Source organism: Arabidopsis lyrata, assembly GCF_000004255.2.
Source record: "Arabidopsis lyrata subsp. lyrata unplaced genomic scaffold ARALYscaffold_7, whole genome shotgun sequence".
Taxonomy (NCBI): Eukaryota; Viridiplantae; Streptophyta; class Magnoliopsida; order Brassicales; family Brassicaceae; genus Arabidopsis; species Arabidopsis lyrata.
The window spans coordinates 14,265,493-14,278,003 of NW_003302549.1; the positions used below are offsets into that span (position 1 = coordinate 14,265,493).

The 12,511-nt window shown below is 38.0% G+C and overlaps 2 protein-coding genes across 8 annotated transcripts; both read left to right on the top strand.

The window, feature by feature from the left end:
* LOC110226726 (plant UBX domain-containing protein 16) lies at positions 1-1,487 on the top strand. The gene has a single exon (XM_021019255.1). The coding sequence runs from the start codon at positions 65-67 to the stop codon at positions 1,343-1,345; it is 1,281 nt and encodes a 426-aa protein (XP_020874914.1). The 5' UTR covers positions 1-64; the 3' UTR covers positions 1,346-1,487.
* Positions 1,488-3,953: 2,466 nt separating this feature from the next.
* LOC9304372 (DUF21 domain-containing protein At4g14240) lies at positions 3,954-11,552 on the top strand. Of its 7 annotated transcripts, XM_021016969.1 has the most exons (12): positions 3,960-4,330; positions 4,427-4,503; positions 4,585-4,668; positions 4,774-4,887; positions 5,061-5,144; positions 5,250-5,321; positions 5,410-5,477; positions 5,623-5,710; positions 5,815-5,888; positions 5,990-6,385; positions 6,460-6,541; positions 6,615-7,025. In XM_021016969.1, exons 1-12 carry the CDS (start codon positions 4,084-4,086, stop codon positions 6,711-6,713), a joined length of 1,485 nt encoding a protein of 494 aa, XP_020872628.1. In that variant the 5' UTR covers positions 3,960-4,083; the 3' UTR covers positions 6,714-7,025. The 7 variants fall into 7 exon arrangements, with proteins under 7 accessions (XP_020872625.1, XP_020872627.1, XP_020872626.1 ...); XM_021016966.1 differs by lacking the exons at positions 4,427-4,503; positions 4,585-4,668; positions 4,774-4,887; ... (6 more) ...; positions 6,460-6,541; positions 6,615-7,025 and adding exons at positions 9,141-9,217; positions 9,312-9,395; positions 9,479-9,816; ... (3 more) ...; positions 10,975-11,076; positions 11,428-11,552 and having other exon boundaries at positions 3,954-4,330; XM_021016968.1 differs by lacking the exons at positions 4,427-4,503; positions 4,585-4,668; positions 4,774-4,887; ... (6 more) ...; positions 6,460-6,541; positions 6,615-7,025 and adding exons at positions 9,141-9,217; positions 9,312-9,395; positions 9,479-9,816; ... (3 more) ...; positions 10,975-11,076; positions 11,439-11,552 and having other exon boundaries at positions 3,954-4,330.
* Positions 11,553-12,511: the final 959 nt, after the last annotated feature.

A 12,511-nucleotide genomic window follows, 5' to 3' on the forward strand; every position in this document is an offset into this window, starting at 1 on the left:
TATATATCTTCTTCAATTCCTCCTTTCCCAAGACTTGTTTATTTTCTCTCAGAACAAAGCAACAATGGGGCATATTTTCTCAGCGAATAACCAACAGAGAGTGATAACAACAAGGCCAGAGCTTGACGAAGAGATTGTTCTCTTTCGTCAAGATAAACTAATCTCGTCTTTCCTCGAGATCGCTGTCGGTCAGACCACAGAAACCGCAAGGAGATTCTTACAAACAACAGATTGGGACATTAATCAAGCCATCAACCTCTTTCTCACCAACAACAATGATTCTTCGATGTATTACGACAATCAGGACGCAGACTCTACGACATCAGGAACGTCCGATGATGCAGACTCTGAAGAATCAGAGTCGAGATTGTCTTCCTCGTTTCCTCCTCCTTTGTATATACTTCAAGAGGGTTTGTTTGAAGAAGCAATGTCTATTTCAATTGCAAATAATCTATGGTTGATAGTGAATCTCCAGTCCAGGACGGAGTTAGCTTCTCATACACTTAATAGAGATGTATGGGCGAAGGACGCGGTTTCGCGAAACATTGAGTCCAGCTGCATCGTATGGCAGGTCTATGATGATACAAACGAAGGTCAGAAAGTCTCTAGCTTCTACAAGATCGAATCTGCTCCTCCTGTGGTTTTTGTAATCAATCCCATCACTGGCCAGAAGATGCGTATGTGGAGTGGCGTGATTGAACCTGACAGTTTTGTCGAGGATTTGATGATGTTTAGGGACGCTGGTCCTCACGAAAACATTGCTTCTCTGACAAGGAACAGGCGCACGGAAACTACAGAGACTTGTTCGTTAAGCAACAACATCTATTATGAAACCCCTCCTCCTTCCTGGGGTGAAGAGTTTGAAAAGGAGGATACTTGTTCGTCAAGAAACAATAACAATCAAGTCGTGGCTCCTTGGGAGCAAGAATTTGAAGACCAAGACAGGGGGGAGACTTGGTCGTCACGCAGCGACACTGATGACTTTGTGCCTCCTTCTATAGCGGACGAATATGAAGACTCTGATGAAGTAAAGGAGGAGGAGGAGACTTGTTTAGTGTTCCCGGTTTTGGCAGAAGAGCCAAATGGAGACTGTGATCGAAGTTTTGTGTGTAGTCTCTGCGTTCGATTTCCAGATGGGAGAAGAAAACAGAGGAGATTTCTCAAGAGCGAACGGATTCAGCTTCTTTGGTCTTTCTGTTATTCTCTCATGGATGAATCTGAGAAAAGGTCGTTCAAGCTGGTGCAGGCGATTCCCGGTGCTTCCAAGACTCTAGATTATGAAGCTGACACCACGTTTGACCAATCCGGGCTCGCTAATTCGATGATCTCGGTTACTTGGGAGTGAAAGCTTTTAAGGTTAGGTTAACCTTTGGGTTTAAGTTTATCGGACATGGTGCTGAGTTGTTCCTTCGTTATTACATTGTAGTTCATTGTGAAGAAAACAAGTACCTTTCTAGTATTCTATACATTCTTGTGGTTGGATATCATGTTCAAATATGCGATTAGATCAACACATATCACACTTCCAAATCACTTTAGTGGCTATATCTTGGCCTCAAATCGCAAAATGGATCAGAAATCTTTCATTTTTGATGCGAATAGTCAATTGCTAACTCACGTTAGGGTACTTCATGACATTCTGTTTTAGAGCAAGATATCAGTTTTAAAGCAGACAAGTCCCCACAATACGGGTTGACTAGTCTAAGAATTTTAGCACCATTCAAAAGTGAACATGTAGACTAAATTAAACATATAATATTTCTGTTTCATGTTAGGGTTTCAAAAGATTTAACTATGGAGTTTGAGCTAATTTGATCAAGAATCTTATGAAACATGTGAATTTTGTTTACCGAAAAAAATGGGTAAGGTTCTTTTTTCTTGAACATTATGAGAAGGCGAGCTACTTGTTTGGCCCAAAACATACATACATGTATGGAGGACCAATGATTTTAATTGTCCGACAAATCATCAATATATATATTTCATTATATTTATACACGATTTCACTGGATATGGTTCTATTTATTTATCAATTATATAAATATGATTTTTTTTCAAAATTTCAAAGAGTTTCAATTCTTTTTGGGCAAACTTATAATTTCATTAAAATTAAGCTTAAAACTCTATCGAAAGAGGTGATACAACCCAACAAATGGAAAATACATAAAAAAAAAAACCAAAGCAAGAAATGCTTACATGTCCATAAGACCATAACTAGGGATAGATTGAAGATACAAATCAAAATAAACTTGACAAACCAACTACATGATATATGAAGTCTTTCCATCTGTTAGACATATATTTAGTTTAAGTTTTCAATAATCATATAATACAACGTGGAATTGTTGTATTATACGTTGTATACTTGTATTATATGATTATTGAAAACTTAAACTAAATATATGTCTAACGGATGGAAATACAACGTGGAATTGTTAAAAAAAAAAAAAAAAAAAAAACAACGTGGAATTGTTTCACAATTCAGTCCTCCATAAATCACTACGATTCCTACCTCGACTGCCCATATATATAAAGTGATGAACGATCGCATCCACCAAAAAGCGTATCACTCGCCTCCTCATATAGGTCGTCTAAAAATGTCGTTTAATAGCCGAATTTTCAAAAAATGGCCGTTTAATATGTGAACTTCTTATATGGCCAATTTAAACATGAAATATTCGTTGACCAGGCCAAAAACCACATGCTGTTATCTGTCGTTAACAGATCCGATAATAACCGTTAACGATTCTGTTATTACCTAAAACGACGTCGTTTTAAGCTTAATCGAACTCCCTAAATCCCCAAATCGACGTCTTTTTCTTCGTATTTGACACCGGCCACGAGCTTTGTCTCCGACATTCGGTTGAACTAGAATTCCATCTCTGCCACCTGGCTCTGAAACGCTTCTGCCAGTGGAGCTTGAACTCTGTCTCAGACAACAATCTCAGATTCGCCTCGAGCTTCAACTCCAGCATCCACAACACTCTCTGCTTTGCCTCGAAAATCGGCTTTAAGGTTCTAAATTTGGGGATTTTTCAGAATTAGGGATTTGAAAATCAATTTGGGGATTTTCGGGGTTTAGATTAAGCCCAAAACGATGTCGTTTAGGCAATAACGGAATCGTTAACGAGAGTTAAACGACTGTTATCAGATCTGTTAACGACAGATAACGGCGTGTGGTTTTTAGCCTGGTCAACGAATACTTTATGTTTAAATTGGCCGGTCAACGTTTACTTCATGTTTAAATTGGCCATATAAAAAGTTTACGTATTAAACGGCCATTTTTTGAAAGTTCGGCTATTAAACGACATTTTTCCCCTCTAACAAGGCATTTAAAAGCATCTCTGAGTACCCCACCATTTTAAATATTTCTACGGTGCTGATATGCGAGAATTTCTCTTTCTTTTTAAAAAGATATTTTTCTCTCATTTTTTTTCTTAGGGTCCAATCTATGTTTTAAAACAATAATTTTTGAAAATATTTCTTCTTAGATTTTTTTTTATTATTATCACATATTCCAAAATAGAAAAGAATCTTCTTTTATAATTGTTATCTTATTGTACAATTAACACCCCCAAATTAAAGAAAGAACCAGACTACGAGATCTGAGTCATCTTACAAATACAATTGACTACCTCAATAACACTCTTTTGTTTTGTTTAATAATAGAACTGGTTCATTACATGGATTGGAGTTGATTAGCACACTTCATATATATATATATATATATATATATTTGCTTCTAAAGAGTGTTCTATGATATCATAAATCTCTGTGGACACGCTACGCTTTTAACATTTGTGGTTGTAAAGAACAGAAAGCTTCACGACAAAAACAAAACTAAAGGGGTCGTTTTAACATAATGAATAACTTTAGGGTCTAAATTCAATTTCCTTTAAAAAACTTTTTGCCGTTTTGTCCTGGAAATTTGTACTGAACTGAAATCCGACATGTTGGTGAGATCCAACGAATTATAAAATTATCAAAAAGAAGCAAAAAAAAAAAAAAAAAAAGGTCGTGTGCCCAGAGAATCACATATACAGAGAGATTCATCGAATCATCAGCTCTGTTTTCTATAAGAAGATGCATCTGATTAATGCGGTGGCGGCGGCGAGGATGTTATCCGGAATCGGACAATCTAACGGTAACGGAGGTGGTGAAGCGATTCCGTTTGGATCGTTTGAGTGGATCACTTACGCCGGAATCTCTTGTTTCCTCGTACTCTTCGCCGGGATTATGTCTGGTCTTACTTTGGGACTTATGTCTCTTGGTCTTGTCGAGCTTGAGATTCTTCAACGTAGTGGTACTCCTAACGAGAAGAAACAAGCCGGTGATGATTTGATTCTTCGTCTTTCTTAATTATTCAAATTCTTTGTTGTTGAATTTGTTTTTGTGATTGTGATTATGTTTGAATGATTTGTTTCAGCTGCGATTTTTCCGGTTGTTCAGAAACAACATCAGCTTTTAGTGACACTGCTTCTGTGTAATGCTATGGCTATGGAGGTAAATCTCATATTCAAGTCTCTTTGTTATATAGTTAATATGAGGAAGATCTATACTTAGTTGATTTTGGAATTTTGGCAGGGTCTTCCTATATACTTGGATAAGTTATTCAATGAATACGTTGCGATTATTCTTTCGGTTACATTCGTTCTTGCTTTTGGTGAGGTATGTGTTTTTTGGACTTGGACGTGTCTCTAGTTTTGATAATCTAAGCTTATGGTTATCTATCAAAGATTGGACTGACTTTAACATTTGCTTTCGCGTTTTAAGGTTATTCCTCAAGCGATATGCACTAGGTATGGACTCGCGGTTGGAGCGAATTTTGTCTGGCTTGTCCGCATTTTAATGACTCTCTGCTACCCTATTGCCTTTCCCATTGGCAAGGTAAATCTAGAGTGTCTGGTCAAGAATGTTTTGGAACATACTCTTGTATGAGTTGTTGCTGACACCGTCGCTATATGCTTGTTCTTGTTGTATACAATGAATTCAATATTTTAGGTTTCTCTTCTGGCTTTAAATTATCTTTTTCGGTTAACATTTTTTGTGCTTTTGGTTAGATCTTAGATTTGGTACTGGGACACAATGACGCTTTATTTAGGCGGGCTCAGTTGAAAGCTCTTGTATCCATTCACAGCCAAGAGGTATTAGAGACTTTGAAGAAGCTGAATACTTTGTTTACTTTCTAACAACTTATGGAATTTTGAGTTACTAATTTGGCTAACTTGTTGCAATGACTATGCTTTTAGGCTGGTAAAGGAGGTGAGCTTACGCATGATGAGACGACAATCATTAGTGGAGCTCTTGATTTGACTGAGAAGGTATGTGCTTGACTTGATAACATTCCTGAATCATGGGTAAAAAATATAGTGAAAGTTATTCATTCAGAAGTGCTATTTGGTTTGACAGACTGCACAAGAAGCTATGACACCAATTGAATCTACCTTCTCCTTGGATGTAAATTCAAAATTGGATTGGTGAGTTTGGCAGGTGTCTTACTTGTATGAAAGATTTTATCTGTTGTCTCAATGTTCCTCTATTAATGACTCTGAAAAGTCTTGCATGGTAGTCGTTCCTGCAACTATGTGTCTTATTCTGCTTTCCGTGTAATTTATCTCTTAGGGAAGCAATGGGTAAGATTTTGGCACGAGGCCATAGCCGCGTTCCTGTCTACTCCGGAAATCCAAAAAACGTTATTGGCCTTCTCTTGGTAATGTCATTGACTCTTATTTTACTTGTTTCAATGCTTGTTTATCTCATGCATTGGGGCCATTGGCAATCTCTATATAATCAAGAAATTCTTCTTTCTTATAGGTGAAGAGTCTACTTACTGTTCGCCCTGAAACAGAGACCCTTGTCAGCGCAGTTTGTATACGCCGAATTCCAAGGTTTTGCCATTACTATTTTGACCTCCAGTCTTTTCCATTTTGTTTCCGTGAGCACTAAGTAGAATGAAACTTCGTATTGTCATGTTGTAATACTTCAATAGGGTTCCAGCTGATATGCCTCTGTATGATATACTGAATGAGTTTCAAAAGGGAAGTAGTCACATGGCTGCAGTTGTGAAGGTTAAGGGGAAAAGCAAAGTTCCTCCTTCAACTTTGCCTGAAGAAAACACTTGCGAAAGCAATGACTCCGACTTGACTGCACCTCTGTTACTAAAACGAGATGGAAACTACGACAATGTCATTGTCACGATCGACAAGGCTAATGGACAATCGTTCTTTCAAAACAACGAGAGTGGACAACACGGGTTCTCACATACTTCAGAGGCTATTGAGGATGGCGAGGTAATCGGTATCATCACTTTAGAAGATGTGTTTGAAGAACTTCTGCAGGAAGAGATTGTGGATGAAACAGATGAATATGTTGACGTACATAAAAGGTTCGACTAATACTCTCTCTATGGCATCATATCATCATATATCATATCATCACTGAGAAATTTCGCTTTTGCAGGATTCGAGTAGCAGCAGCAGCGGCTGCTTCATCAATAGCGAGAGCTCCTTCAAGCCGGAAATTGCTTGCACAAAAGGGAACAGTGAGTTAACTTTCTTTTGTTCTTTGTTGTTATGCAGGAGAGAAGTTAAAATTGATGTAACTTTTAATTGCAGGGAGGACAAAATAAGCAAGGGCAGACGAATAAAGGTGCTGGTCAGGAACAAGATAAAATGCTTGGAACTATTACCGAGCCGATTCGAAGAAACAACTGATATTATGTTGTTGCTTAAGGAACCAAAAACTCTGTTGCGGTATAAAGAAAGAAAACAAAGAATAAACTAAATGATCCAGGTTCTTCTGTATACTTGATCCATCACATAAATTATATATATAAAAAAAGTCGGCAGAAGAAATGGTTCGTCCCAATTTTTGAAGATGTTTTGTTTTCTACGGATATATTTATGTATTCTACAAAATACGTACAATTTTGTAATTTACTCTGTAACTTGATTCTTTTTTTTTCTTTTGTAGTTCAGTCAATTTTTTCGTAGAATGCAGTAGCAATAATTAGCTATATGGTAACATACCAGTGTGGCCGCTATTTTGTAATTGCAATAGTTTTGAAACAATGGATCAAATATTTCTCCATGCATGGCTAATCTTTGATACACCGATGGCTTTTGACAAAGTCTTTTAGACAAGGAAAAATCCATCGATAGCTTTGTCAAATTTCGTGTCTCATGTTTATGTTTTACAAGTGAGAGAAAAGTCACTCATCTCCAACTTTACGCCATGTATTTGATATCAGCACAGGCCGGTTCCGGGCCGTGAGGAACTAGGGCCCAAGGTGGAGTAGCTTTGCCTTTACCTTAGCTTTTCGATGCCATCTTCGTTTCAGGCAGTGGCCGTCTAGGCAGAATGAGAATATACACCTCTGGATGACCGAAGAACCAAAAGAGATGCTGGTATAAAATTGGGTCTCCCCCTCCATCCACTGACCCGGACCTGCATGGAATGGTCCACTCGAACGGGTTTGGTTCGTTCCTTTATGAGGTCTTATCGGGATAGGTAGGCCCAAGCCGCTCTTTCAAGGGTGGCTGCTTCTAGGCAAACCTCCTTGCCCAAACCCCTCGATGTTAACCAAAAAAAATCTCGTAGATGACGGCACAATCACACATTTGCAATATACAATTCCAATATAAAAAACAAAATTTTATAATATGTGATTCATAAACGTCGCGGATATTCGCTAAAGGGTGTTTGTCAGATTGTGTAAGATCCATTCCGTACAAGATCTTGCAACCAGCACTAGGCCTGGGCACAAATATGGATCCACATAGAACCGAACCGAACCAAAATTGATGGGTATGGTTCGGTTCCGGTTCTAGTGAAAATATCGATTGAATCTTGAATCAAAGAACCATGGGTATCGGTTCGGTTCGGGTACAAACCGATATCCATTCGGGTACCCAAAAAATATTACCCATTAACCTATATCTATATAACTCAAAGTCTTAAACCCATCTAGACATAAACCTAACTATCCAAGCCTAACAACCTACCATATATCTCTCTTAAAGTCTTATATATTTTTTGAAACCTAAAGAAAAATCCTAGTTTGTTCTCTCTTTCTCAAAGAAGGAGATGTCGCAGACAACAACTCTCTCTTTCGAATTATTGCAAATCGAAGACAAAGATTCTTTTGGTGTCTTTAAAACTTGTGTTTTGTGGTATTTTTGAAACTTTTGGGTGTCTTTTGATTTAATACTTTCCAAGTTTCAACTATTTTTTGAATTTGTAATGGTATGATGACTAATATGTGATGTTGCATTGCATACTTGCATAATTGCATTTAAATTTTGCATTATAATTCTATTGTTTTTTCGGTTCCAAATATATCCGAAACAGTTTGGTTCCTACTCGGTTCCAAAATTTATTACCTGAACCGAACCGAACCGAATTAGAACCGAACCGATATTGATTTGGTTCCAATATGGTTCCTAAATCTCAGAACCAAAATACTTGCAACCGAATGGTTCGGTTCTAGAACCGAACCGAATACCCAAACGCCCAAGCCTAACCAGCACCATAAAGAAAAAAAAGTAAAGGGGTGGATTTAAAAAAATAAGAAATATTGGGGACCAATAATAATAAAAAAAAAACAAGAACAAATTTTTGCTGTTTATGCTAAGAATTCAAAATTGTACAGAGAAACCCGACCCCATTAGGTCGACGGTGAGAGATATTTAAAAACAACAAATTGTTGAGAGGAGAAAATATCTTAAAAGGCGTCGGAAGTTGACAACAGATAGAGTCATAGAGACGACGACGACGACGATGCATCCGATTAATGCGGTGGTTGCGGCGAGGATGTTGGCCGGAATCAGTCAATCTAACGCCTTAGAAAGCGAAGCCATCCCCTTCGGATCGCTTGAGTGGATCACTTACGCCGGAATCTCTTGTTTCCTTGTTCTCTTCGCCGGAATTATGTCTGGTCTCACTTTAGGGCTTATGTCTCTTGGTCTCGTCGAGCTCGAGATTCTTCAACGTAGTGGTACTCCTAAAGAGAAGAAACAATCTGGTGATTGATCTTTCTCTTTTGTATTAAGAATTGTTTGATTGAATCTGTATCTGATCCTGAATTTTGCTGTGATGGTGAATTTTGCTTGCGATTGATTTTTTTTTTTTTTTTTTTTCAGCTGCGATTTTTCCGGTTGTTCAGAAACAGCATCAGCTTTTAGTGACTCTGCTTCTGTTTAATGCACTTGCTATGGAGGTGATTATCTTGAATTCAAGTCCAAAACTTTCTATGTTCGTTGTGATGATGAAACCATGATCTTAAGAGGGCTTCACTTGTTGAAAATTTGCAGGGGCTTCCTATATACTTGGATAAGATATTCAATGAGTATGTTGCTATTATTCTATCGGTCACTTTCGTGCTATTTGTTGGAGAGGTTTGCTTTTTGCTCTTCTACCTCTAAAGTCTTGCTAGGTTTTAACATCGCTTCCTGAGCATTGAATACTGTTTTTATTTCAGGTTATTCCTCAAGCTATATGTTCTAGGTATGGACTAGCAGTGGGAGCTAATTTGGTTTGGCTTGTCCGTATCTTAATGGTTTTGTCCTACCCGATATCTTTTCCTATTGCAAAGATGTTGGATTGGGCATTGGGACACAATGACCCTTTATTTAGGCGGGCTCAGTTAAAAGCTCTTGTGTCCATTCACGGTGAAGCTGCTGGAAAGGGAGGTGAACTTACACATGATGAGACTACAATCATAAGTGGAGCACTTGATTTGACTGAGAAGACTGCTCAAGAAGCCATGACACCAATTGAATCAACATTTTCCTTGGATGTAAATTCAAAGTTGGATAGGTGAGTTTGGTTCTCAACTGTTATAGTATGATGAAACATATTCCTGTTATCTCAATGTTCATCTATTATTGCACTGTTCATGTAGGTTAATAATCTATATGGTTATTTGTATTTGGATTTTGAAACTGGAGCATGGCACTCAGTTCTGTAACCATCTCTATATAACATGTCTGACTCTGTATCCTTTACTGTTTTGTTTGTGATTAATCTCCTAGGGAAGCTATGGATAAGATTCAAGCACGAGGTCACAGCCGCGTTCCTGTCTACTCTGAGAATCCAAAGAATGTTATTGGACTTCTCTTGGTAGGTGTTGTTGACCTTTTTCTGGTTGTATGATTTGCATGTTTCAATGGAAGCTTATGCAAACTCTAATCAGGAAATTCTTCTGTTTTCTAGGTGAAGAGTCTACTTACAGTTCGTCCTGAAACAGGGACCCTTGTCAGTGCAGTTGGTATACGCCGCATTCCAAGGTTTTGCCGTTATTATTTTGCTTGCTATCTTTCCATATCTTTTCCTTAAGCATCTCTGTGAACTACGAAGTCGCTGTTGTGATAAAAGATTAAACTGTTTAATTTAAACAGGGTTCCAGCTGATATGCCTCTGTATGATATACTGAATGAGTTTCAAAAAGGGAGCAGTCACATGGCTGCAGTTGTGAAGGTTAACGGGAAAAGCAAAGGTCATCCTTTAACTTTGCTTGAAGAAAATAGCAGTGAAAGCAACGTCTCAAGTAATAACTCCGAGTTGACTGCACCTCTGTTACTAAAGCGAGAAGGAAACCACGACAGTGTCATTGTCCGCATCGACAAGGCTAATGGACAATCGTTCACCAGCGAGGCCGGCAGACACGGATTCTCGCATACTTCAGAAGAGATTGAGGATGGAGACGTAATCGGTATCATCACATTGGAAGATGTGTTTGAAGAACTTTTGCAGGAAGAGATTGTGGATGAAACAGATGAGTATATAGATGTGCATAAAAGGATCCGTGTGGCGACTGTAGCAGCAGTGGCCATTTCATCATTAGCGAGAGCACCTTCAGGCCGGAGGTTACTTGGCCAAAAGGGATCTGTAACTGTAAGTAACACACTCTCTTGCAAAACAAATGGTTTAATAGAAAGATCCGTAGAGATAAGAACCGGTTTTTGTTTTTTGCAGGGAGGACCAAAAACGCCAAAGACATCTTCGACTCCCAAACCGGACGATAAACTGATCGGAACCATGACCGGTCCTCCTCAAGGGAACAACTGATGATTTCAGGTGGGTGTTGAGTTTTTGCTTGAGATGTGAGAAATAAATAAGGTTTTGAAACGTAGATCAATTTAGAGCACCTTCTCTTTCACTACTTAACTACATATGTATAATACATACATGTAGATATAATCTACAATTCTTTCAAACATTTTAAAATCCGATATTATTATTTTGTATATTCTTATTAGATCCTTCACACTCCCATACAATAATATTTGTTCATGTGCAATTTTTCGAGGGAAAAGATTGTACCAGAACTAGCAGACGTAGTAGGAACCCACTAATAAGCACTTTGTTGTCTTTTAAAGCTTTGGTAAATTAATAAAAAAAACAGTTCTAAAGGCTTTTTGGGGCCAGGGCCATTAAAGGCGGCTAAGGCACATCAGCACATGATGAAGATAGAGAATTGGTCACCGGCGGTTAAGAGAGTGTTATGTAAGAATCCATAGAACAAAGTGAAAAAGTGAATGTTACTGTTTCAATATTCTCTTGTATCTTGCAAGAACATTGAGATGGCTTGAAGTGAATATAAATAACTTAGACACCATTCATCAGATTCCGTGTTGGGAACTTGTTAAACCAATTATCATCGATGACTTGTAGAAAACAAGAAAAAAATAATTTATCCCTTAAATCCATTAAACCCGCATTAACAATCCACTGGCTGCTAAAACTCTCCACTTAACCTAATAAGCACCACTAAATCCATAGAGGTTGTGTGACAAGTTTAAATAGGGGATTGAACTAATCATCCCACACCAAACTAAACAAGAAAACAAAGATGGAGATAATTCGGGTGAAAAAGATAGAGAAAGCGAGGATAATGAAGAAGAAGAAGAAGATACCGAATTTGACGATAAATAGGTTGCTTGTAAGCATCAAAGTCGTAGGGAGTACTGGACCCATTCGTTTTGTTGTCAATGAAGATGAAACAGTCACAAATGTTATAGATATTACTCTGAGATGCTATGCTCGCCAAGGAAGACTTCCTCTTTTCTCTTCTCATTCCACCTCTTTTTTCCTACTTTACTCTCCCTACTCTCCAAATCAACGTGAGACACACAATCAATCGTGTGGTTTTTCTTGATTTTGTCATTTGCATTTAGATCGTACGAATGGTGGTTACAATATTTTAACATATAAAGATAAACGTTTGCGAAAATATTGATCTAAGAAAAGAAAAACATGGCGTTGGCTCGGTCTCTCCAAAAGAAGTTGAACCTAGCCTAGGTCCCAAACTTCCTAGTTAACAAAAAATATTATTTGACGAGGCATTATACATTAACGTCATCACTTTATATGTATTGCAGCACTGAATCCATGTACCAGAATCGGGTCAACGGGGTCCATGAACTTCATTATGTGTAAGAATTCAGAAGCTGAGAACCTTGAAGTTTCTCTGGACAGAACCGGGAAGATTATTGGAAAGTGGAGGGCGTGG